Here is a 26,932-nt window from a genome sequence, read left to right on the forward strand (position 1 = left end):
CTGAGAATCACTTTGGGCACTATGGTCTCTGGTGGTCACTACAAGCTTATACCATTGATGACTGAGATCACATCTCACCTGGAAAGTGGGGGAAGCAGCTGAGGAAGAGCAAAAAGGGCTTGCCATTCTCAGGCTCAGAGAGCAGACAGCAGAAGAAAGCAGACAAAACCTGGTTGTGTCTTGTGGTTATTTGTTTGCTGTCATTTAGAATGTTCTGGTGAAACAACTAGGAGATGAAGTACCGCTGGCAGAAACCTTCAGTGGGTACCACAAGAAAACAACTGCACTTTCACACCACAACCACTGCCATTCCCCGACAAGTCACACACACACAAAAAGCTCCATTCGTAAAGCTTGGGTTAGTCATTTCAGCTACACGAAGTTGTGTGAATCTGAACCTAGAAACTGCAAAGAGAGCTCCCTAAAGATCTTTCCTGACCCCAGCCTAACTTTTTATTTCAACAGACTGCATGCTCTCTCTCTACGACTGCTCACAGCATAGATACTAAGGCACTCGGAATTTCTTTTCCTTTTTTCCTTTTTTTCTTTTTCTTATACTAGCAAGGAGGGAGAATAGCCGCATTCTAGGATTTTGGTTGCTTCTTAGACTTCACTTAAGTAATATTCCATGATTTGTGTAAAGGCAAATTTCGCCTCTTCATAATTCACTCTAGTAGTGTCTTGTGGCAGAAGAACCAAAATCACAACGCCACTTCCTAAGTACTAGCTGCACTGGAATAATGAGTTAATTCTGTTTTGCCAGTGAAGAAGCAAACAAACAAACAAAAAAAATCTTTGTTTTAATTGAAAGCTATCACACTACTTTAAATGAGACAAAAGAAAACCAGTTTTGTACGGGCCAAATCATCTTATAATGAGGACTCTAACCAGCATGCCCTATCCACCCCTCCCCAACCCCCCACACACATAAACAAGCAGTCTTTGATGTCTGGAGCAATGAGGCCATATCATTATTAATAAGGGAAACCAGAAGCTTTCTTGCATTCATCTTTCTCTCCCTTGCAGAGGGGTCATTCTTGGGGGCATTAACCGAAGCCCCAGCCATGTTTATGAAGTTCCAAGGGATGAAGCTGCAGCACCTGTGCAAACCCGTGGAGAGGGCCTGAGAGAGTCAACTCTCTCTACTCCAACATCCTGGAATACCTTCTTAACCTTCCCTGTCTGTGCCCTGCCATTTCCTTCCCATGAGATCCTGTTGATGTCTGCAAAACCAAAGGGGTCCACTAGACCACTCAACGGTCTCTGCAAGGTCATGGCTCAGAAACTATTGATGGAAAAATATCAAAATAATACTTTGTAGGTTTATTCTCGTATCCGATCACATGAGTGTTGCCAAATAATTGTTTATTCCTATACACAGGGACAACGCCAGCCTGCTTACTACCTTCCTTCCTTCCTTCCTTCCTTCCTTCCTTCCTACCTTCCTTCCTTCTTCTTTTTTTATTTTTTAAAGAAAACGGCTAAGAGAAGCATGGTGCTGTAACTCAGAAATGTTACACGCATTTCCATAAAACTAACTTTATTCCTCCAGACTTCCCTAAACGCTATGGCTTATGTGTGTAACATAAACAAAACAAGTATCATCTGAACCAATTACACATTTTGGGGTGGTTATTAAATATTCAGCGTCCTGCCAGGAAAGGAGAAAGCAAGCCGCACTTCTGCTCCAAATAACAAACCATAAATCAGTTGACAAGCTTGAAAGAATTCCGTTCTAGTCTGTTCGAAAGCCAAGCCTAAGGAAAGGGGGGAGCCCGCGGGAATGTTTCTCCTGCTCTCGAAGTTTCGCCTTTGCAAAACAGACTCGCGCGCACGCAAATGGCGCTTCTCGGAACTTTCTGGCTCTCAAGTCATCTGGAGACAAACCAAAGCCCGGGGCGCGCGCCCTCGCAGTGCTGGGGCCTGCGCCTGGGACCGGGCTCTAAAGGCGCCGGCCTGGCCCGGGACTCACCGCTGCCGGGCTGCGGGGACAGCGTGGACACCGAGGTCTGGCCCATGGCGGGTCTCCGCCCCGCTGCGCCTCCGCCTCACCGGGCCGCTCCGCTCCTGCGCGCCCCCGTCTGCTCGCCGCCGCCGCCGCCGCCGGCCTCCCGCGCGCTCATCGCGGCCCGCGCCCGCCTGTCCCGCACCTTCTCCCCGCGAGCGCGCGGGTCGCCCAGCCCTGGCAGCGGCCGATCCAGCCCAGCGGATGCCTGTCATTCCTCTATGCAGATTAGCTGGGGTCAGGGGTCACCGGGAGAAAAGAGGGGGGCGAGGGCGACCGGGAGCGGAGGAGTGGGGAGAGCAGGACACCGGGATGCTGGTGTGGGGTGTGTGTGTGTGTGGGGGGGGGGTTGCTGGTCCGGCTGCACCCCGGGTGCTGGGTGCCCGTACCCCCTGGGGAGAAGGGTTATCAAAATAGTCCCTTTAATTGTCAAGGTTCAATGTCAAATGATCCTCTAGGTCTGAGAAGAAGAAGAAAAAAAAACATTAAAGTACTTTGTCACTGGTACTTAATTTAGGAAAATTTGTTTCTTTAAAGTTAGTTCCTTCCTTATATTGTTTGCAGCATTGCAGACCTATTAGAGAGTCCATTGCGTAGTGTTTTCCTCTCATTAACAATTATCTTCCCTTCACCAAATGCAATAAAAACAAAACAAAATTAATGGCTTTAGGTTAGACAACACAAGTCAGTCATGTCCACAGTGACCTATGTGTGACGTCAACTGAGCATATACAGACTTGACTCCACCACCTACAATTCTAGCTGGCTTGCCTCCTCTACGACTCTGAAGAATCACTTGTCAAGTAAGGTGTTTAAAACACTCAAAGGCAGACACAACCATATCAACGTAACATAATATAACATAACTGTAACAACAACAGTAGTTTATTTGACAAACTATTATGCCCCCAAAGCTGAATTAACACCCCTATAATATTCTATTAAGTCTCAAGTTTCTAAAAACTATGAATACAGATAAAGCTTTGCTATGACAGAGAATGAGAGAATGGCAAGCTGAGTGATCTAGATTTAGTATATATACATATATGTGTGTGTAGGCATGAATGTATATGTATATATAAATGTACTATATCCAACAGAAGGGTAGTTACATGAGTATATTCTGTTATGAGCTGCAAACTATGATTGTATATACCTTTTTGAATATATACATTTCATTAAAAAGTACATTTTAGCCACATAGCTTATGTAACCTTTCATCTTATAGTTTATCCTAATCAACTCTGAAATATAAAAATATTGTTCATTATAGACCGTATAAGAGCATCTACTTTAGTATTTTAATCATAAAAACCACATTTCCTTACTGTGTGTGTAACTGAGCTCAGTGGGACCTTGTTTTGATTTTTGAAAGATACTTGCTTAACATCACAGTTAAGTAAGTGGCCCCTCTCCTTTGGTGGGAAATTCTTTTCCTTAAAAAGCTCTTAAGAAATAAGAAACTGTGACTATTTGGGGAGTGTTGGGAATCGAACCCTTGGGGCTATTTGCATAGTAGGCGGGTCCTCTGCTACTGAGGTATGCACCACACTCAAGAAATCCCAATTCTTAAAATGAAACCGAAAGACTTAACTAAAACGTGAGTTGTAGTTAGGACAGTAACATCAACAGCATCTCTCATCGTGGAGTACATAAAGCACACACAGCATTGTGTTCTGAGAACACATCCTGCCTGAGGTCTCAGCGGTGAAAAGGAACTATGACTTGCTGGTCTCTGGTTTCTTTGCTTTAAATTGCCTTAAGAAGCAAACAAGCGAAATGTTTGTGGAAGTGAAGAGGAGAGATATCTTACCATGGTGCTTCTGGCTGAGCTTCGCTGATAAAGGAAGTCATTGTTCAGGGAGAACACGGTAAATTCTGCCCATTGAAAGTTTATAATAGAAGCGTTTTAGGATGATAAACGTCAAACTATGGTACAATGTTTTTTGCTATCACTATTTCTTCTCTTTGAGAAACAATAGTGAGGCTTTTTTTTCCCATCTACAAAATCTTATTTCAAGCATTATGGGGGAAAGGAGTGCTCTACGGTTCTAGTTTCTTTTAGAATTTGCTTAATACATCCACATTTTCCTGTTCAAGATTGTTTTCACCCTGATTCGATGGCTGACTCTTGGCCTCATCTGGAATTGTAATAACCAGTGATCAAGTTACATCTTTCCCAGAAACTCTCCCAGTCCTGTTAGATTACCCAGGAAGTACATCAGCCAAACAGTAGGAAGTGTGCTCCAAGGTTCCTGTGCAAGGATGGGGCATCCTGCTTCCAGCATTTCTGCTGGTGTTTGGTGTCATAGCAGAGAACTTACGCCAGTGCACAGAGAGGAAGTCCACGGCAAATCCCAAGTCTCCTTTTGAGGTCAAAACATGAAGATTGGGAAGTGAAACACAACAAGAGTATTTTCAGCTGGACATGGTAGCTTACACTTGAAATCCCAGCACTTGGAAGGCTGAGGCAGGGGGGTTGCCATGATTTCTGGGCCTTCCTGTGCTACACAGTAAGTTTCAGTTCAGCTTGAGCTACAAGTAAGACACTGTATCAAGAACAGAAGTATTTTAAGATAAGTTTCTTCCCAGATGCTTCTCTTGTGCCCTACTAAACTTACACAGACAGTTCTGGGAGTTGCTCTCATGGGTTTAGAGTGGATGCTAGGAACATTTAATGTCACACGCACGAAAAACAGGCATTTCTCTACAGAATACTCATTCTAGGGAACTGCTAAAAAAAAAAATGATAGAAAAGATGAGTGCCCATCAGAGGGGGTCACCTGCATATAGTTCTTCAACATTGGTCCCTTTGGCCCCAAACTTCATTCTGGATTGCTAAACTGATCTTTTGTAGAGTGAGAGCCTGGTAGATAAACAGCAGTGGATTTGGGTGCTGGTTTGGAGGGAGGGAGGCACACAAGATCCATTTATGAACCTGAAAAACTGATGCCACCTGGTTTGCAAAATTCCTTACAATGGAACAAGTTGACTCTAAGCCAGAAAGTGCTACCTTCTTCAGCATTGCCATCTCGTGCCACATGCTGCCATTAAGTCATCCCACCACTGGATTTGAGAAGCTGTTTATATTAAATATCCCTGAAAATAGAAGAATAGCATTTACTGTTTTTTTTTTTTTTTCCCCATTGCCCAGTATAGTTTCCATCCTTGGAAGAACTGAAATGAAATCAAGGGGATTGACTTAGAATTTCCCTTGGGAGACAGTGTGCTTTTAGGAGCAAGCCCTTGTAGTTAGGAGGTTTTCAAACACTTTACCCCATCACTCAGGTTTCCCTGACTGGTCTGCCACGGGTGTTATTAAACTCAGCCGTAAGGGGTATACAAAGTGACACCTGCACTTGTCATGGATGGAAAGGACAATGGCAAAATAAAGCAGATGTCAACCTAACCTTTACCAACCTAGACTATCAAAAAGTCCTTTCCTAGGAGGTCAAGGTCCAAATTGCAGAAATATAATTTGGTGACTGGAGGAGAATTTTGAGCCTAGAAAGGGAAGAACTCAGATGTCCTGAGTCCTAGTCGTGGGTCTGTTATCTTGCTTGGACCCATCAGATCTGCTTGTAGCCATTGTCTGACTCTGGAACTTGGAGGTACGTGCTCATGGTGGAAAGAAGGTTAAATGGGTCCCCCCCCCCACCAGAAACAATTAGATGGGTAACAAGAACCACAGTGACCCGGGGAACAACCAGAAAAGGCCATGTACAAATTTCCAGAGTGTGTTAACATATATTCTTATTTTTGAACTTGACTGTGAAAATTTAACAAATTAGTAGCCTTTCCTCAGCTAATGGGAATTGTAGTTGTAGCAAAGGCTTCCTAATGTGAAGGGAAAAGAATGTAAACTCAGTGACTTTCCAAGGAGAGTTTTTTTCCCTTAATTATCTGTTTTCAAGGTACAAATGTTTATCTAGAAGAACCAAGGGAAACTGAAAGATTGCCCAAAAGGGTCATTTTAGATCATTGTTTTCTATGTGCTTACTCTGTCGAGATTTTCTAAGTAGAGAACAGTCTTTTCTCCCTTCTCTCTAAGAGTCGCTAGAGCACACCTTTTTCAGTGGTAAGACTGCTTTAACACAGATATTCTAATCATGTGATAAAAGTATTTGTACCCCAGAAACTAAAATCCAATAAGCAAACATCTTCAGGCTTTCAAGTGCATTTATTTTATTAGACAACATTCCAGTTTTATTTGTTTTGTTTGTTTGTTTGTTTTTGTTCTATATCTTTCAGAACGTGACTACATTCTTCAGGGGACAGACAAACAGAAGGCTTTCTAGATTTTATACTTTGGGCTGAAGTTCTGAAAATATAGCCGGTGCTTACATCTTAAAATGTTACTCTATCGAGGTGGCAGCGGGTTCTTCTCCATTTTCCTTAGCTCTAGAATTCTGAGAGAACACTAATGTTATCATAACAAAAAGAGAATCCAGGCTAAGACTCGCAAGTTTGGACTTTCCAGTTATATCGAGCACTGGGGAGAAAAGAGAAGGGATCACATTCCACAAGTGCTAGGCAGAGCAGGAAATCAACCTGTAAGGCAAGTTTTTCTTTCCTATTGTTCTCATACTTTTATATGATTTATTTCCGGAGTCTCCTCCCTCCTTCTGCTCTCTCAGGCTAACAGGATTAACAAAATACCTTGCCTGGGCCCCTCCCTGAGCTAGTCTCCACAGCGGGCATGGAGAGGCTTCTGTGTGCTTACTTTCTGACTGAGCCAACTCTTGGAAGATTTACTCAGAAAATAAAGAGCTCAAGGGGTGGACTGGAATGTCTTTTTCCAAAGACTTTAGGAGGAAAAACACCTTAGGTGTAAAAAAAAGACCAATCCACAACATCTGAAACTCTGCTATAAAATTCAAAATCTTTATTAATTCACTAACAAAATCTATAGAAAGCAATCTTCAAAATGTCCTCATAAATTACTGTTTGGGCTACAGAAAATAATAGTTTGATGTCAAGTCCAATAATAACAACTACTATATTCATTTCCAGACCCTACCAAGGTATTTGGGACAATGAACACTTAATACACACAGAATAAATACTTATGTTATCTTCTTAATAACAACTTCAAATATAGACAAAAACTCATCTGTATGTGAATATATAGTTAGGGTTTCTATTACAGACACCTCTAGCCTGTGTCAAGTTGACATAAAACTAGCCAGCAAGACATGCATGGTTTGTTAATAGGGTACTGGAAATAGCAAGTCCGTCACTGACTGTATCTCTGGCCTTCTATAGACTTCTTTATGAGATAGTCATGTCTTCAGGGAACTACTAAAGACTGCATACCTACCATGAGCAAGGCCTTTAATTCATGGGCTTGAGGAGTGTGGGATAGGGAAGCTCCTCTGGTGTCGGTCCCACTTGAGTGCTGTGTCAGGGAAGGGGATGCAGCATCCTACCCTAACAGTGACTACCCTGATAGATATTAGTTCCTCCTGGTGTCACAACACCAGTTGTTGAAGGGAGGATCGAACCTCGTTTCTCAGCTGGCACAGTTCCCACACAGAGTTGGTGCCTCATTACAGAGAAGATGCCCCCCTCGTGATTTAAACTGCTTCTCAAATCACGGGAAAATTAAATCCGATCGTACGCAATCAGACTAAACTATGCTCATTTGTTTACTGCTGCAGCTTTTTGAGGAATATGTTACAAATTCTAAAATGCACACTTTATCAAGTAAACAGTCCTGTGGGTTCTGAGAAGTAATGCCGTCGGCCGAATCCCATCATACATCCTGAAGTTGGTCCCTATCCCACAGCACACATGCTCATCCCTAGCATCAGACAGCCAATGGGTTGATAGCCATTGACTGCCAGTGAGAATTGTCAACTGGACTAGATAGAGGAGCACCCAGAGGTGTGCAGAGCTTCTGTGGAAGCTCCAACTCTAGCTCCCTCCCCCATCTCTTTCCAAACCCTGCCTCATCTCAGAAAGCCCACCAGACACTACTCCTCCACCAGAGATGCTCAAGATCACTCCCACTGGGTATTTAAACTGCTCCCCCAGAAAACAGACACATTTTTTTTTTGCCTTTCTTCCTGTCTCCTCTCTAGGGGCAGAAAACCATCTGGGAGTGGTTTACCCATTAAACCTGGGCTTTTTCTAATTCAGTTTGTGTTGGTGGCGAGGCTTATTGGGGTGTAGAAACTTTTCAATACACAAGGAAAAAGGAATTATCTGCTGTGTAGGGCCTTGCATCTAAGCAGGAAGACTGTGACTTTTACTACAAATAGGCTATTTACTACAAATAGGCTAGGCACTCGGTGACAATTATAGAGGCAATAGTGTGATCTGACATATGTTAGGCTCATGGTGGCTTCTGATGAGATCAGGTGCATTTAGGGCAGCATGGCTGTAGATGTCCTGGTGGCTTCTAAATAGAGAATGGAGGGAAAAAGAGAGACTATGAAAATATCCTAAGCTGCAAATGGTGGTGGCTGAGAACAAGTTGCGGCAGGGGGATTCGTGAGATGCTCCTGGACTCTGATACATTTTGAAGGTGGAGTCAAACTTCCTTATGGATTAAGTGTGGGGGTGAAGAGAGGAGCGTTCAATATGTGTTTTCTGACCCGTTGGAAGGATCAAGCCAACATTCTAATTAAAACTAGAATAGGAAGTGAAAACTCAGAACATTAATTTCAAGATGTTTATCCAAATGCAACAAATAGTGTACTACCAACACGAAAAAGAAAATCAGTCTATAGCTACACAAATTCTACTTAAACTGAGTGTGAAGAATTAAGGGGAAAATTCAAACAGTAGGTAGGAAACACAATTGCCTCCTTAACTAATCATCATAAATGGAGAAGTCAGGAGAAGCATGTCTATTATTAGTACTATGGAGAAATCAGTATTATCTTAGAATCTTATATCCAAATAAGCAGTTATTCACTAAATAAAGACTTCCTGAACTCTCTCCACTGGTGACCCTGGAACCCTCTAGAAATTTTTACATGACCTCAGATATGGAGAGATATAAAATAAGTCTATAAATTGTTGCTAATAAAAAGTAAAAAAAACTTCATTTTAGAACAGTTATTTGGCATACAAATAATTTTAGCATTTATTAAAGACAGAAAATTTGCACATGAATGATATGGATATACTTGCCTATTTTTATACACCGAATTAAATCTTGATTAAATGTGGTATTGCAGGACACGGTGCATCTACAACAGGCTTCAGAGTTGATCAATATTTTGATTTTATAATCCTAAAGGCTTAGATGGGTACTTTGCATTCATACATAGTACAAAGTGGCAGAGGTATATTTAGGGTTCGCTCAGAATTTGTTGGAAATCTTGCCCTAAAATCAAACTGTTTTTTAAAAAGTGAAACCCAAGTCTACAACTCAAACAGTAATTTTTAAAGTGTAACATTCCAGCACAACTCAATCTGAAGATATATTAATTTGATATTCCCAAGATGAAAAATGCTGGCAAGAAAATATTAAAAGTTACCATTTTCTCTAATTTACCATGGACTTAGTATGCATCTGATTTTGATTACATTTAGTTATTTATTGTGTGTGCGTGTGCATGCATGAGTACATGTGCATTCCATGGTGTACAGGTGTAGGTAAGAGGATAGCTCGAGGGTGTGACTTCTCTCCTCCTATCATGTGGGTCCCAGAAGTCAAACTTGGGTGTTCAGTTCTGGGGGCAAGCACTTTTTAATCTTTTTAAAAATTGTGTGTTCAGGGCTGTGACTGTAGTTATTTCCATGTGGGTGAAGGAGCCTGGGGAGGCTAGAACACTGATCCTCATGGAGCTGGAGTTACAGGCAGCTGTGAGCTGGGAGGCATGGAGTCCTCTGTAATAGCTGTATGAGCCCTTACTCCTTGAGTCAATCTCTCCAACCCTGCCAACAAGCACGTCTATCCGTGAAGCCATCCTACCAATTACATCTGATTTGGTATCAGTTTTTGTCATTGGGCATCCAGGAAACTTTCACTACTGCCAAATTTTTCACAACCCCCATATTCAGTTATGTGACCCCCACACGGTTACAATTCACAATTTAAGGAGGTGTGCACTCAATCAAGCATTCCCTAAAATGATTTAATCTCTCCAGCAAGAAAGAAATGAGCCCAAAGGTAGGTGAACTATGCAAGGAGCATTAGCACACAAGGTGATAGAATGATGGTGAATTTGATCAAATATAGGCTGTACAAAATAGGGGTAGACAGTTTTTAACATCTTTATGTCCTGATTTTGATGAAAAGGAAGATAGATAAACTAAATAGTTTAGCTTTATCTCGAAAAATATTACTGCTTCAAATAGCAAGAAAGCCGCAACAGGATTCCAAACTCAAAAAAAAAAAAAAGAAATTAAAGAAAATCTCACCAATATTAAGAACAATAAGGGGGGTTGATACACATGTATATTAAGTTGATTGAGTCCAGATTAGAAAATCTGATAGACATAAACGGAATAGACTTTCTTATACAAACACGGAAACTAAATGACGGAAAGAAACAGAAATAAACCTCTTTGACAATTATAGTCGACAAGCCCGAAACACCAGAGTTGAAAGCAAAGCTAAGAGCATTGGTTACCTTTCTGTTGCCGTGATAAAACACCACACCTAAAAGCAACTTAAGGATGAAGGAGTTCATTTTGGCTTATGGTTCCAGGGGGATGAGAGTCCACCACAGTTGGAAGGCATAGCAGTAGGCAGTAGGCACGGCAACCTCATCTGTAGTCAAGACTGCACATCCTCAGCCACAAACGGGAACCAGAGAGAGTGAACTGAAAGTGACCCCAGGCCTTAAAGTCTCAAAGTCCAAGTCCAGTTTTCTGTCAGCAAGGTCACACCTTCTAAACCTCCGCCAGACAGTGCCACCAAATGGGACCCAAGTGTTCAAATACCTAAGCCTATGAGGGGGATCTCATTCAAACCAGCATAATCACTACATCAAAAATGCTAACTAAAAAGACTGGTATATCAGCATTAATAATATAGTAATCAAAATTTAAGGCACAATAATAAAGAGCAGAGAGACCTACTATATAATGGTTGATTGGTCGAACAAGGTGTTTTTTTATACAAACTATAAACCTGTGTGCTTCTGAGATCATAACCTTGAAATTATGTCAAATGAAAGGAATCACTAAGTGGCTGGGTATGCAGTAATGTGGAGAGGTTTTTAGCACATCACCAAAATGGCATGAGATTAAGAAAACAGGACATTTTTATAGTTACGGGGTTGGACAGTCCAATTGACCAAACTCAATGTAACAGACAACCTTAGAGACAGGGACAGAAGAAATAGAAAGCAGAAACTCAGTCAGTGATAGAGCACTTGTCTAGCATTTATAAAGTCTAGTTTGACCGTTAGTACTGAAAGAAAAAGAAGGAAAGACCAATAGGCACACAGAAAGATAGACAGAGAAAATATACCATTGAGTAAGTTCTGCATGATAAGAGAAATCTCAATAAATTTAAAAGAACTCATATTATATAATCCTCAGCCTTTGAGCATCATCCGTATTGCCAGTTAAAATAGAAACCAACAAGGAAAACAGAGGGTTTTTTTCTCACATATTTTTAGAAACCCAAATCAACACACTAAGAAAACATAGGAAATCAAATTACAATTTATAAATTTCTTTTTAGGACTAAACAATCACAAAATACTGGAAAACATGTCCAATGAAACTAATCAGGTGATGAGAATGCTAGGCATAGTTTTGTAATTTATTAAAAATATCAAGGAAGATTTATTCAGAAATACATGACTCAACCGTGCATTGAGTTAGGTAAGTATCAAGCTATTGACCCTAGAGAGGGAAAGGAAAGGGGAAAGGAGCAAGACTAGAAATAAGGAAAATAAAAGCAGCAATAAAATAGAGCTTAACAAGACGGATGATTCATTGCTTGGTAAAGTCAGGGCTCTCATTCAACCCTGTGGAAAGCGAATGTGACTCAACATACCCTTAGAGAATGCCCTACAGGCAGAAATGGAAAAAGTAATTGGGATGCAGGTGAATGTAATTTAAGATGAAAGCACTTCCAGGAAGTTAGCAGAACTGAAGCATTGCTACTAGGGAGGTAATTTAAAAGTTATTATTTTGCATTTGGAGGGAGGGGGATACAGATGAATTTGTGGTGTTATTTAAACCACTTTATTAAATAGCTCAGAATCCAATAATGAAAAACAGATGAAGAACTATGCATTGCTTATTTTTTATCCCCTGTAGAGTAAATACATCTCTGTCATTTTTTTTTATTTGTAGTATAATTGTATATTCAAAACCCCAATTGATGTCTTAAGGGAGCAGAATAAGCAATTTCTTATGTTCAGCGGGCTTAACTTCAACAGCCCCTTATGCACATATTCCAGGAATTTTGAAATGGGGTGGGTGGGGAGGGAGTATCACTTTAATTCCTTAAGAAATGCTCTGATTCTTCGAGAATGCAAATATAAGCCTAAGAATCCCTCCAAGTTAAACAGCCCTCTGGGGAGATGTGCGCATATTACAGAGGCTCTTTACCATAGAACGGATTCTAGTTATACTGCCAATTACTTCTCAATTAAGAAAAGTTGACACAGTCTCCAAACAGGTGACAAAGATGGCAGTTGAGGAGCAGGAAGGGAGAGAGGTGTCCCTGGAGCCTGCAGGTGTTCTGACTTAATCTTTCATCAAAACAAGATTTATTTGGGGAGAATTTATAGAATCACACGATTAGAAAGCAGGCACACAAAACGCACTCAGCATAGTGCCATTTTTAAAACCCAATTTTTATTCGCCAAATTCTCCAAGTAGACGGCCTCCCATTTTGAAAACCTACAGGGAAGTTCTGTTAAGTTAGGAAAGGGACCAATAGAGAGTGGGGGGTGGGAGGGCGAACCACCTGGAAGGCAGTTTTTCTTGCAAAATTATTGTTATACCCTAGAGAATTTATTTGTTTTTTCTGTTTAGCAGGAGAAAATGCTGCAGAAATTGCTGTTCTATAAATATTCCAAACGCCACATAGACGTCCACTGCTTGTACTATTTCTTCAAATTATTTGATTTCTTCTCCACAGCCGTGTAGGCAGTGTTGTGAACCGGGGACACATCCATTGATTTGTTTCTATGAACCAGTGCTGAATGTAATATTTACATTTAATGAAGAGACAGTCACCAACAACATAGATTTCCCAGTTGGGTTTGTGATTTTAAGGTGATTATTTTTACTTTGTTTCTGTGTGAAATAATACCTCACTTCATTTAGAGTGTTTCATTTTATGCTAAAGCCCTATGAATATTTTAGCTGTGTTCCATTATTTATGCCAATATAGGAATATCTGGTACCTGAAAACTGATATTGCTATCTGGAGAATGAGACAATTATGCAGCCTGCCAGCACTATAATTGTTTACAATTCATGACTTATTTTCTTCCCATCCTTCTGTCTGACTGTTAAACTTCTATTTCTACCTGCTAGAAGTTCCTAAAAGACTCCCCTCCTTCGGGTTTTTATTATCTGTCTACTTGAGTTGATTGTCAATATCTGCCTTCCACTTCTCTGCTATTTTGTTTTCTAAGAGGCATACCACTTAGAAGTGAAGTCCCCTGGACCCTTATCTTCGTGTCTCCATAGTAACCTCCTCCGTGGCATTTACACCGTTGGCTATCTATCATGCTCCTTGGATTTAATATCACTTGGAGTGACATTATAATGGTGAAGAAAGCATTGACTTTTGTAACAGCAGCGGGACAGGCGCATGGTTAAGTGCCCAGCATTTTACACAGGAATGAAGAATCAATGATTGATCCTTATCAATATACCATTTACATCTGTGAGTACCAGAAGACATGGTTAAAGAAAATTGAGGATGCCAAAGAAATGCCAAGAGGACTGGCTTCCCTGGAGGCTTTCCAGTAAGTGAGGTGTCAAGAGAGCATCATTTATAGAAGTGCATGAGTTTTTTGAGTCAGGGATTGAGAAAACCTAAGATCTGGATATTACTAGAATCACGTTTAATATGCACCTACTGAAATCCACACATTTAAAATTTCAGTAGGCCCCGCTACAACTCTATTCAGTTTCTCTTCTCTTCCCTTGTTAAAAATCAGTTTGAAGTGTAGCATACTAAAGCTAAACAGAGGTGTTCATTAGCTGGCAATCAGCACAAATTAACAAACCTGACAGAGGCTTTTAGTTAACCTATGCATCGACTCACTAAGATAAATATGTATTTCTCTACAGTAGGGGCCCTTGGGTGTCCACACCACTGTGTGACACCGTCCTTTGTGAGCAGGCAAAGTCTGTGGGACACTATGAGAAGGATGCATGTGAGTGTGATCATATGGTTGTATTTTGTAAGACTCTAATATCTGTCTTGCCAGAAGATGCTCACTTTCCTTCTGGCAAGAGGCAAGTTATCATACTGGTAAGCTATAGCACAGAGGTATCGTGAGACCCAGAGTGTGGCACATTCAGGCTCACAGCTGGCAAGAAACTGAGCCGGTCCTCAGTCTGGCATTCTATAAGAAACGTAATGTTGCAGCTGTCAGTGAGCTGGGATAGAGAGCCTTCACCTGTCAATCACAGCCCTGATCGACCCCTGCCTTGACACCCAATGAGACAGTCCTGAAGGTTTAAGTAGAAGACAATATAGACTATACTTTATTCTAAGCCTCAGAATTTGAGATCGCTTGTGCACTACATAATTTGTGGTAATATCCTATTTGCCTCATTACTATCCCAAATATAAAACACTGACTAATTTCTGCCCCCCACAATGAAATAAATTGTTCTCTACAGATAGGTGGCTAGGTTAGGTGAGAATTAATCAATATAATCTATATACAAGGATTAAAAACTTAACCTTCTACTAAACACTGTAACAACATTAATCACAGCAGGATTATCCGGGTGCTGGTCAATGGTTTAGAGCACCTTAGTGAATTTTGTGGTGGGGACTGGAACTTAGTTCCCAACACCCAACTCTCATTGGGTGTCTCAGAGCCCTCTGTAACTCTAGTACTAGGTATGTGACCCTTTTCCGATATTCAGGAACACACACATGCATGCATGCACACATGTACACACACATGTATGCATATACACAAACAGAGATACACACACACCTAAATAATAAAATAATTTTTTTAATTAAAGCACATTGTCTAAATGCATTCTATGGCAATAATACACTAAGAAACAGCATCCTAGCATTGTAGCATAGGTTCATCCAGGGAACCCTGCATTTGAACTTCAGTGGTTCAACTTCAGGGTCTGTTTTAAGTTCCTACCTGAGCTTTGAGAATCTTATTTTAAAATATATTTAGAAATAGAAGCTCGAACCTAGACAACAATGGATCTAATCTACATGGGAAGTAGGAAAAGACAAGATCTATGTAAATTGGAAGCATAGGGATCTTGGGAGAGGGTTGAAAGGGAGGGGAGAGGCAGGGAGGGAAGCAGAGAAAAATGTAGAGCTCAATAAAATCAATAAAAAAAAGAAATAGAGGTTCACTGTCAGGATAATGGAGTCAACAGATTGCATATGACGGTTGCATAGGCATGCATGTGAAACTATGTTATGCATTACATCACAGACTTAAAAATCTATGTGACACCGACCCTAAACTTTGTGCAATTCCTCTCCAACTGGGTGGCAAACTTTTAAAGTTTTCCCTAAAACAAACAGACTGGCTAATCCAAGTGTAGTTAAGGATCTACAGTAACGAGGACTCTTAGACAACGGTAGGAGGATAGAATAATTGGGAATTTGTAAATTTATCTGGCAGTTTCTATAAACATGCACCTAGCCTATGACTCATAAATTCTATTTGTCACTTGTCCAAGAGAAATAAAACATGTACCCATAAAAAGACGTGTTCAAGAATATTCATCATAGCTTCATTTATTTTTGAGCCTAGATCCTCTTGTATGGCCCAGGCGGGTTTCAATGTCAAGCAACCAACCTACAGCAGCAGGCTTCCCTGTAGCTGGGGCAACAGGCTCCACAACTTTATTATGGTTGTTTGTTTTGCTTTTGTTTTTATTTGTTTGTTTGTTTTCTTAGGGCTGCCGATCAAACCCAGGCTGTAAGTATGCTAGGCAAGCTCTCTACTTCTCAGCAACCCGCGGCTTTAATTTTCAATCGCCCAGATGTGAAACAGGTTAAAGAACTATCACCAGATTGAACAAACTGTCACATATGCAGTGGTAGAATCCTACTCAACCATAAAACCCTGTGCTGTGCTGTGTGTGCTGTGCTCTGCTGTGTGTGCTGTGCTCTGCTGTGCTCTGTTGTGCTGTGTGTGCTGTGCTCTGCTGTGCTGCCTAAAACCTTCCTCATATGTAAAGGTTTTATTCTCCCAGCTGTCAGGAGTATTGCTGGTGATATCCCTTAGCTATCAGCCACTATCTGAAGTAGGAGGTAGGGAAAATTCCTCAAACTGAACCCATGGCCTTGCCCCAGTTGTTGCTTTCTTCTTAAGGAAGCAGCCCACATGGTTGCTGATCATTGTTGCATGGCCACAACGGACAACAGCTTGAGGCAGTTCTGCCACACCATCCAGCATCAAACCTGCAAGTGAAGTCAGTGGGGGTGGGTGTTGTTTGAAGGCAGGCACCTCAGAACCCAACTGTCTTTCTACCCCTTCCTATTCTTTCTCCATCCTTTCCAAGGCTGCTGACTCCAAGGGTCCTCAGCAGCGAATCCCCAGCATGCTGATCTTCCCTCCTCAGCAGAGAAGCCAAGCTATGGAATCCAGTGATAAACCCAACCAAATGAAGGCTTTGAAACGACTTCACCAACTTGAAGAGGCTAAGGACTGTGATGTCGGAAGCTCCACTACTGTGAAACAGATGTCCAAGGAAGGAAATCAGAACAGAGAGGACTGACTGGGATGGGCCGGAGCACTCTACTGACAGGTGGAAATAGCGTGTGTCCTGATGGTGTGTGGACAACATGGATGTGTGCCGATGTCAAAACAGACAGACGCATTCTCTCAAAATATAGGCACTTCTTTACTGCATGTAAAACTGACCACAGTTTTTCTAAAGTACTAAAGAAAACGTAACCATACCAAACTTGGTTTGAACTTACGTTCATGCGTACACTCTTTTATATTTCATTGTGGCCCATCAAGCCTTTATTATTTGGTTGTTTTGAACCTGAGTTTTAAAATTAACAACGCTGTTATGCTCCTCTTTCTGAGGACTGCAAAATCCAATTGACGTGCCCTTTCAGACTGTCATAATTAAAAGTGTTATGCTAATCAGTTGTAGCTCTAAAGCCTATGAAAAGGCATGTAATCGCTTCTTGTGTGATGACTCCATTCATCAGTATGGCTGGGCACAAAGTTCATCCAATTACAAATTCAGCTACCTGTATCCTCATTTAGCATGGATGCTGAGAGAATTCTCAATCAGATTTAAAAATCATCAAGCATAAGCTATTATAGCCAGAAAGACCTGGGAGATCCTTCAGTGTGCTGACCAGAAAGTTTAGCTTTGCTGGTAATGGAGTGGTGAGCATCCTCGCTGTTTCCCAGATATAGACAGGAGCAGACTTTACCCCTTACCCTAAGGCACATCCCATTGGGCATGCCTCCTAAGGGTTTTGTGTCTGTTGTTTCCTCTGCAGCCTCGCTTGGAAACAAAAATCACAAAACTATACTTTATCCAGGAGTCTTTCCCACTACTGATGTTTCTTACTTTACACTAAGTTCCACTGTCATTGAAGGGCTCCATTTATGCTGGAAGTGGTGGCAAACACCTGTAAGTCCAGGACTTAAGAAGAACAGATCTTCATCTACATAGTAAGTGTGAGGCTAGTCTGTGCTGCATGAGACTACAAAAGACTCTTTGACCTTGTTAGAATTCTAATTTTTAAAAAATATTTATTTATTTATTTATTTATTTATTTATTTATTTATTTATTATGTATGCAATATTCTGTCTGCGTGTATGCCTGCAGGTCAGAAGAGGGCACCAGACCCCATTATAGATGGTTGTGAGCCACCATGTGGTTGCTGGAAATTGAACAATTGAACTCAGGACCTTTGGATTAGGAGGCAATGCTCTTAACCTCTGAGCCATCTCTCTAGCCCCTAGAATTCTAATTTTTACCACAAACTAGAGGGGCACAGTCTACTTGCTGCCTCTCTGCACCCCTTTTCTCCCATGTAGCAATCTACGGGAAGCAATTTTGGGAGAACTCTGTTTCTCGGCAGATAGATTTGGCTCTGAGCATATTTCACTAAGAATTCCATGGAGTATTGTTGATATGCAATTCACAAACCCTCTGACTCAGTCACTTACAAATATGTAATTGAATACTTTCACATGTATGTAGAGAGTTGTGTAAGCATTACTACCCTCAGTTTCATCACTGCAACAAGAGACCCTGGAGCCAGACCATCACTTGTCTCTAAAGTCTCTCCAGCCCCAGGATACACTAATAGGCCTCCTTTCTCTAGGAATATGCCTATCCCAGATATTTCATGTAGATGGAATCATACACGTATCCTTTCCTCGCTGGTTTATTTCACCTAGCATGTTTTCAGTGGTACTTCATGGCACATCCCTAGATCACTACTTATCTTCATTTGCATTCCTAAGCTCATTTACTGCAGGGATTTACTATATTATATATTTCCATTCATCAGCTTGATAGATATTTGTGCCTGCTATGAGTGATGTTCCTATGGATTTCATAGTCCAGTTTTTGGCGAATACATGCTTTCATCTTTTGGCTACATACCAGGAACTAGATGGGTAGTGTCAGTAACTTTCTGATGCATTGCTTAAGAAACTAGAGCCAGAGAGATGGCTCACCGAGCAGGGGCAAGCCTGGTGACCTGGGCACCAATATAGAGAAAGAAAGGGAGAAATAACAAGAGTTGTCCTCTGACCTCCACATTTGTGCCATGGAACACTCCATACTCACTCCTGCTAAACAATAAACAACAAAAATAAAAAAACTTGCAAACTGTTTTTCCAAAGCAGCTGCAACATTGTGTGTGTGTGTGTGTGTGTGTGTGTGTGTGTGTGTGTGTGTGTTTGACATGAGGGTAGGTGCCTACCAACATAAGGTCAGGTCCTTTGGAGCTGGAGTCATGGGGTGGTTTAGGGCTGCCAGATACAGATCCTGGAAAATAAACTATGGTCCCCTGCAAAAGCAGTACCTAATCTATTATATTAACTGCTGAAGCATTTCTCTAGCCCAGACTATTGTAGGCTTGATTTGCATTCTCTGGGGTCAAAGCTAATGAGCACCTCTTTATATGTATAGTAGCAATTTGTATATCTTTTTCAGAAAAGCACAACATTTCCCATTTAGATGTTTTGTTTGTTCCTGTGTTATGTTTTTGTGCATGTGAATGAGTCAATTGCCTAGCCCAAGGTCATGAAGATTCATACCCACAGTTTCTTTGAAGAGTTTTAGCTCTTATACTTGGGTTTCCTTCAATTGTGAGTTAACTTTATGGCATAAAGGTGGGTACTCTTTTTATTTAAAAATATTGATTGATATTGATTGCAATTCTGGGACTAGAAGCCCAAGGCTTTGCTCATGCTCATTAAACATTCTATCTCTGAGTTACACGCTCAGGCCTCCCCTCCTTATTCTTTTTGCCATAGTACTATTTACTGATAAGATGATTCCTTCTCCACTGAATTGGCTTGAGACCCTTATTAAAATCAGGATTCTATGACTGTGTTTCTAGAGTCTCCATTCTGTAGCATTTATTACACATAAAAATACTCCATCCAAATACACTTTCCAACCAAAAGCCACATGAATCTGGAGAGCCAGTTGGCATACTTTGTCTTCAAAACATTACAAGTGACCCAGGTGTTTCGACTTTGATTTTTTTTTCTTGTCCGCTTCTGTGGCCGCACTATCCTCGGAGAAGCATTCAAGGCCTTCAGAAAAGCTGTAGTTAAAGGACAGAAGGAGCCTGAACAGCTTCATCAGGCAGGAGTGGAAATACCAAGTCACCTGTTTTAAGGCAGTTTTCCCCAAATCCAGAGGTGAACCTCAAAGCATGAGTCAGCTTCCTGATGTGTGCTGTGACTAGCCTTGTTTTTAAAGTGCCAAATTACACGGGCTTCTTCTGGGACCACTGGATTGGAGGCTTTTGGGAAGAAAGTCCCTGAGGCCAGGTGGCAGCCTGTAAGATGAAGTCCAGCCCTCCCACTCCCCAAATTTGGCAGTTACCTGTGGGGAAGTGAGACAGCATTGGTGTTGTTTAAGTATCTGCCAAAGAGCTTCAGGTCTTTTGATCTCGGGAAGCCCTGAGTGCTCTTGAGGCAGAACTGGGTACTCATTATCCATGTAGGGTACTTAGGGTAGCTCCTGAAAGGTGACCATAGCTGATAAAACTCTCTCTCTCTCTCTCTCTCTCTCTCTCTCTCTCTCTCTCCTCTCTCTCTCTCTCTCTCTCTCTCTCTCTCTCTCTCTCTCTCTCCCTCTCTCCCTCCCTCCCTCCCTCTCTCCCTCTCCCTCCCCCTTCCCTTCCCCTTCCACCCCCCCTCCCCTCTCTCTCTCTTTCACACACACACTGTTCAGGTATGTGTGTCCAGATATGTTTATCTCCAAGTGGGCACTAGGCATTATTCGGCCTGTGAGCGGGCATTGATGATCTACTTCCGGTAAAATTTCCTAGGCTCTGCACAGGTTGTTCAGGAAGTGTGAGGGCTGCTCCTACCACCGGTTTGGGAATCTTGAGTCAACTGGGCTCCCCAAACCCTAAGCTTTGCAACAAAACCTGAAAACTGTCCCAGTTTGGAGGCAATTATCCACTGGATAAACAACAGGGGTATCACGTGTGCACTCACAAACCCCTTCAGGAAACACACACATCCCGCGAAGAAAAACAGCCTGATAACTTTACCAACGATTTTCACTCTAAAAATGCTGCCTAGAGAGACTGTTAGGAAGCTCCACCTAGCCCGGCCCCTCCCATTCCAGACCCCACCCCTGAGTAAGCCGGCCCACGGAGACTGGAGACTCCACTCCCAGGGCATGTAAAAGCTTACTCCTGGTGGTTCTCCCTTCCCCTGGGACCATTGAGGACCACTTTGCTCAGATTAAAACCTCGATTTTAATTCAGCCTGATCTGATTTATTACATCAGTGGAGAGACCTAATATCGGGGTACAGAAACCTTTGAGAAAGAAATGAGCTCACAGAGGGCAAGAAGGGCTCACACGCTCTTGACCCGCTGTTGAGTCAGTAAAACTTTCCTTTTCTAGTAAATTTTTAGAAATTTTTATTAGGGATTTTACACTAATTCATAAAAACAAAAACAAACAAACAACAATAAAAAAGAAAAAATACAATTCATCTGTGTTCAACCCGTACTTAATGTGTAGAGGATGTTGAATAGTGTCTTCAAAGATTTTCGGTCAGATATCTTGGGGTTCTTTCTTAAATATTTGCTCTGCTTCCAAACAGACCTCCTAACACCCCACTTTTATTACAAATAAAAGCTGAAAACATTTACTCATATTTTAAAGGCAAAACAAATCTTTGATTATAGTATTTCTTAAATTTTCTCTATACACACCTGCACGCTCACGCGCACAAACACACACACACACACACACACACCTCATCTACTCCATCCTTGGAGACAAATGCCACTTTTTATACACAGACACACAAAATGAGTATCATCCCCTAGGAAGGAAGGGCCATGGACTTGAGCTGGTGGTTGATCATGCACAGGCCATTTGGAATTTGGGGGGTGGGGGAGGCAAGCTCACCCTGACCCTTTAGCAGACATTCAGGGCTTACAGACACCCATTCCTAGGAGAAGCAGTCATAGGAAGAGCCATCTGCCTGCTTAAACCATGCCCTCCTCTACACCCCTGGGTCCCCATCTCCAACATCCGTGCTTTGCAGGCATTTCCACGACTCACCAGCTCTCCATCCTTTCCAGTCAGATCCCAGGTCCAGGGAGAGATGTCACTTCCACACTTGGCCTTCCCTCGATACTTAGCAACTGCCATCATCACAGCCTGCTCCCAACTCAGCCAGATTTGTTTTCCAAATTCCCTCCCTATTCCCATTCTTCTCCCTCCCACAATTACCAATTTAGAGACAATCTGATCTATTTCCTAGCCCCCCCCCATCCTTTAGATTTAATCCTATGAAATCTGCATGGAGTTATCATTATGATGTTCTTATTAATTAACAAATAGGGCAAAAAGACTGAATAAGCCACCCTCAGATGAAAACAGGGCTCTAACGTTTTTCTCCACTTCACAACACCCACCATTGTCAATGTCTCTGTTTTCCCCAGACAAAAAGCTATTCCCACAGTCCTCCTCTCATGCGTTTTAGTCCTACTGTAGAATAGATAATGCTACAGCTTATTAAAATAGCTCCCAAGCATTAGAGTTAGAATACCAACTCTCTTAACCTCCTTCTTATTTCCACCTCTTCCCTAGTTTCGCTGTGACCCATTAAGAGCCTGTGCTCTGCACAGAGGCAGTTAGACCCCGCCTCCCCAGTCAACCCAACCCTCCACAGCTTTTCCATCGTCTCTGTAAATAAAAGCAAACATTTTACATTGTTATCCTCTGCTACAAAGCCTTTCTCTGTTAGTCATGGTTGGTGTCCTGGCTCAGTTTCCCCTACGGACTCTGTTATTCAGTCTTTCCGTCCACACCGGTCTTGCATTCCTCAAGCAGAAGTTCACACCCAGCTCGGGGCTTTGGCACTGACTGTTCTTTCAGCTCAGCTGTGTACTTGACTTCTTCCTAACTTCGGTCAAGAGCTCCTGTTGGCTAAGACATACTGAGCAGAGAGATCATCTCTTTTCTTTTATACATCAAGGTGAAATGCCTGTAACTCTTGTCTGTTTCCCTGTATGTTTTTTCTCCATAGCACATAGGTAAAACTAACCACGTACCTGGCTAAAGCAAATGCAACCCCACATGAGGAGAGAGATGTAGTCTTTCACCCTCACATTGGATTCCTAGACTAGATCGGGCCTGGATCACTGGAAAGTCAAGTGAGTAAGTGAATAGATGGGAACTGTTCCCATTATTGGAAATTTCATTTTGCTATTGTTTGTTGTTTGGGGGGTGTGTGTGAGTGTATGTGGGTGTTCAAAGACATGGCTTCACGAAGCCCAAGAGGGCCTCAAACTTACTATGTAGCCCAGGATAACCTTAAATTTCTGACTCTCCTGTCTCAACTTCCCAGGCCCTGAAATTTCAGCTATAAGCCATCACGCCAAGCTTTGTTTCTAGAAAAAATGAGAAGTCAAAGGCCAATAGTTAGCAGGAGGACTTTGTGTCGGGTTATTTTCAGTTCAAGCCAAGTTCCTCATCTGTAAAGCAATGATATTGCCTGTTGGGGCAGCTGGCCCAATCCCTGCGTTCAGGGGCGTGGCTGCTCCAGCGGGGTAGCCATGCCCCTTAAATAGGATTGGGGAGCCGGAAGGCGCCCCGTTCGTTTTGCCCCGCGCTCACTCCGCTGGACCCTTGGTTCTGTAAGTTCCCTTATCTCCCTTTGTATTAAACTTGAATAATTATAAAAGGACTATTTTTGGTTATTTCCAATCTTCGCCGCATCATCTGGCGCCCAACGTGGGGCTCGAACCCACGACCCTGGGATTAAGAGTCCCATGCTCTACCGACTGAGCTAGCCGGGACCTCGCTCACAGCACTGCTGTGTGCTCTTTGGGTGACTGTCCAGGCAGCGAGTTGTCTCTGTCATTTCTAGAGTTTTATAAGTTACTTATTTCTTGTTTACTTAGGTACCATTATATCCTTCTGGAGTCTTTGATGGAGTTGAAAAATAAATAGATAGTTATAGCTTTCCTTAGTTATGATAAAAGATAAAATAGATTTAAATATTGTAATTGTAATACTTGCTTGATAACTGTTTTGTTATATGTAATTTTGCTATGTTAAAGTTGAAGCCTTTCTTTTTTGTTTAAACAGAAAAAGGGGAAATGATGGAGGAGAGTTATCTGTCTATGTTTCTTTCATTGGTTAATTAATAAAGAAAACTGCCTTGGCCCTTTAAGAACAAAAAATTAGGTAGGTGGAGTAGACAGAACAAAATTGTAAAAACAAAAAAGTAAAGTTAGGGAGAGACGCTTCAGACAGTCGCGTGGTGAGTCTCCATGCTGCTGCTCTCCGAGATGGACACAGGTTAAGATCTCTCCTGGTAAGCCACAACTCGTGGTGCTACCCAGATTACTAAATATGGGTTAAAAAAAGATGTAAAAATTAACTAATAAGAGGCTAAAACTATGGGCCAGACAGTGTTTTAAAAAAATACAGTTTCCGTGTAATTATTTCGGATAAAGCTAGCCGGTTGCTGGGAACTGGGCGGCGGGAACGCAGCCCGCCGCTTCACACTACAATTGCCCACCTTATAGAAAATGGTGCATGTTTAAAGAGAGTGGGCGCTGAAGTGGCTCAGTGGGTAGGAGCTTGCTACTCAAGCATGAGGACCTGAGTTCTGATTCTCACTCAGCACCTATATAAAAGGTTGTGAGTGACCTCTGGCATTCCCAGGAGTATGCACAGATGCACACAGATGTACATACACTTACATAACCACCACCAGCATATATATACCCACCACCACACATGCACACATACAAATCCAATAACCCCTAACACCCATACAATCTGTTTGAACATCTCCAATTGTCGATATGATTGACCAGCAATTAGTTATGACCCAGGGCTGGGTGGCTCGATTGACAGCTAAATTCTATGTTTTTTGTATTAACTGTTGATAATCAGGTGAATATGTACTCTTCAGAACTTGTCAAGAACACATCTTGAAATTCCTAGTAAGCAAGCCTTACCTACCCTGGGGACCTAAGACACAGCATTACAGACAATAGTCATAATCTTAAGGCTGATGTGTTAACACAGACATAACAAAGTATGGGAACCCTCAATCTTTCTGACTCTAAAGGTAAGTAAGTCCTAGCATTGCAGTTTGCACCCTGAGAATAACCTCAGACCCAGAGAGAGAACACCAGGGCTTTTCTTGCAAATTTTCTCAGGCTATTCAGCTATTTAGTCCTGGAATGGGGGAATTGCTTGGGAAACACACTGAGCAGTCTCAAATCCTCCCCATCGCTTTAGTTAAATTTAAAGCTGGGGTCAGAAGGCACTTGGCCTCCTTGCTGTTTTGAGAAAAGTGGAATTCTAATTATCCTCATCCCTCGTCCATGAACCCAAGCCAGTGGACAACAGATCATTGATAAATCACACAGAGCGAGACACCTTCTTTGCACTAGGACCAGAAGGATGAGGCTATTTCCAAAGAGTCATGGTACTGCAATGAAATACATGGTTGTGTGTTTGCCTTTGTCAGCCAAAGAAAGCACTTCTTGTTGGTCCAGCACACACTATGAACTGTAGAGATTTGGGAGCTACTAAATTCTCCTATTTACTTCTTATTTGTTTATTTTTGGTTCTCCTTCCTCCCACCCACCTCCATTTTGCTCATCTGTTTGTGAGACAGGATCTCACCATGTAGCTTGGGCTGGCCTCAGATTCATTTTGTAGCCCAGGAGGGCCTTCAAGTCTCAGTAATCCTTTTGCTTCTGCCTCCCTGGTAGACTATAAGCTACTACTCTGCCTACCTGAAGCTCAGTTCCTTTAAAGCTGATATGCTTTAGGAGTTCTGAATTACTGTTAGACACTGTTTGTTCTGTTTAGAATAGGATGCAGTTTCATAGCTTCAACATAATTGATTGATGATATAGATATTCCAACAATAGAGATGAACTCTAGATTTCTGTTTATTTGGGGACTCCACTTAGGTTTCTTTATCTCTGTACCCCTTCTATGACATGTCAGACACTGAACACCTGATAAGGGATGGGAGTAAAGTGTTTTGATAGAAGATGTTTGAAAAAGAATGCTTCCATTGTTTCTGACATGATTGGTTCCTTTATAGGGATTTATCCCTATTTTTTTTTTTTAAAAAAGCTGCCTTTCATCTGTTATAATAAAGTACTGTTAAATATTTCTAGATAGTCAGCCTTTCAACCAGTTCTTCTATGGATCTTGAAATTAACATCTTAGTGAGGAATGACATTCTCATGCTAAACGCATAAAAATACACTTCAAAAACATTCAACAATATTTTCTTTGAGTGCTTTTAAATTTTCAGATGTGCGTCGTTCATGTTAATGTAACACGCATGCTGAAAAGTACAGCTAAAGCCTCCTTTAGATGGGGAAGCAAGGTTCATATTTCCCTTTAAATTATCCATTCTCAATTCATTTAAAAGACATTGCCATTAGATGGAAGCATTATCCTGTACCTAAAGATTCAGAAAAGAATAGAATTTTGAAAGCTATCACGATCGTTTCCGTACAGTGACAAGAAAACCTTCGCTTCCTGTGGGAAATCTGCCTAGCGTGTTATAATGCTGTCAAGACACTTTCTTTTATTCTGGCAATACTACATCTATAAAATAAAGTTAGATATAAAGCCCTTTCCAATGGAGTCTAATTTAAATAAACAAACCATGTTTTCCTGTATTGCTAAGAAAACAAAAGGAGCCTAACAAGCCCGTAAGTCCAGATAAATTCCATTAAAACGCACTTGAATCCAAACACGGTGTACTTAAACAGACTTTAAACTACACGATTGTAGAAAATTGCATTGCAGTTAAATCATTCTTTGGAAGAATAAGTTGATTTTTTTTTACCACCAATGTAATGCATAATTGCTTATATTAGCTACTCTGCATGCATTTGCTAAAATTGCACTTTAAGATTCCGATACTTACGTTAATGAGCAATAATTAAAGATATTTATTCTTTGGTGAGAAATCATGCTGCCTCTAATCTCCTTTGCTATCCAGCAAGCATCCTGATCTGAGGTGCACACAGGGGTCAAAGGTGAAAGGAAGGAGTCATGAGGGAACACCCATCCAGTGCCTTATTTCATA

At 41.6% G+C, this 26,932-nt stretch overlaps 1 protein-coding gene and 1 non-coding gene across 3 annotated transcripts in view; both read right to left on the minus strand.

Moving 5' to 3' along the window:
• The window catches only part of Phactr2 (phosphatase and actin regulator 2), a 268,971-nt gene that overhangs the window by 125,850 nt on the left and 116,189 nt on the right, over positions 1-26,932 (minus strand). The window contains exon 1 of one of the 2 annotated variants that reach the window (XM_038339991.1): positions 1,973-2,079. The exons of the other annotated variant lie outside the window; for it this stretch is intronic. Coding sequence (XP_038195919.1) covers positions 1,973-2,018 — 46 coding nt within the window. The 5' untranslated portion in view covers positions 2,019-2,079. Of the gene's footprint in view, positions 1-1,972; positions 2,080-26,932 lie in introns of those variants that run through there. 2 annotated transcript variants of the gene reach the window in all.
• Positions 23,579-23,651, minus strand: Trnak-cuu. The gene has a single exon. It is a non-coding gene; the product is annotated as a tRNA-Lys (tRNA).

The sequence above is a fragment of the Arvicola amphibius genome, chromosome 8 (assembly GCF_903992535.2).
Source record: "Arvicola amphibius chromosome 8, mArvAmp1.2, whole genome shotgun sequence".
In the NCBI taxonomy this organism is placed as follows: Eukaryota; Metazoa; Chordata; class Mammalia; order Rodentia; family Cricetidae; genus Arvicola; species Arvicola amphibius.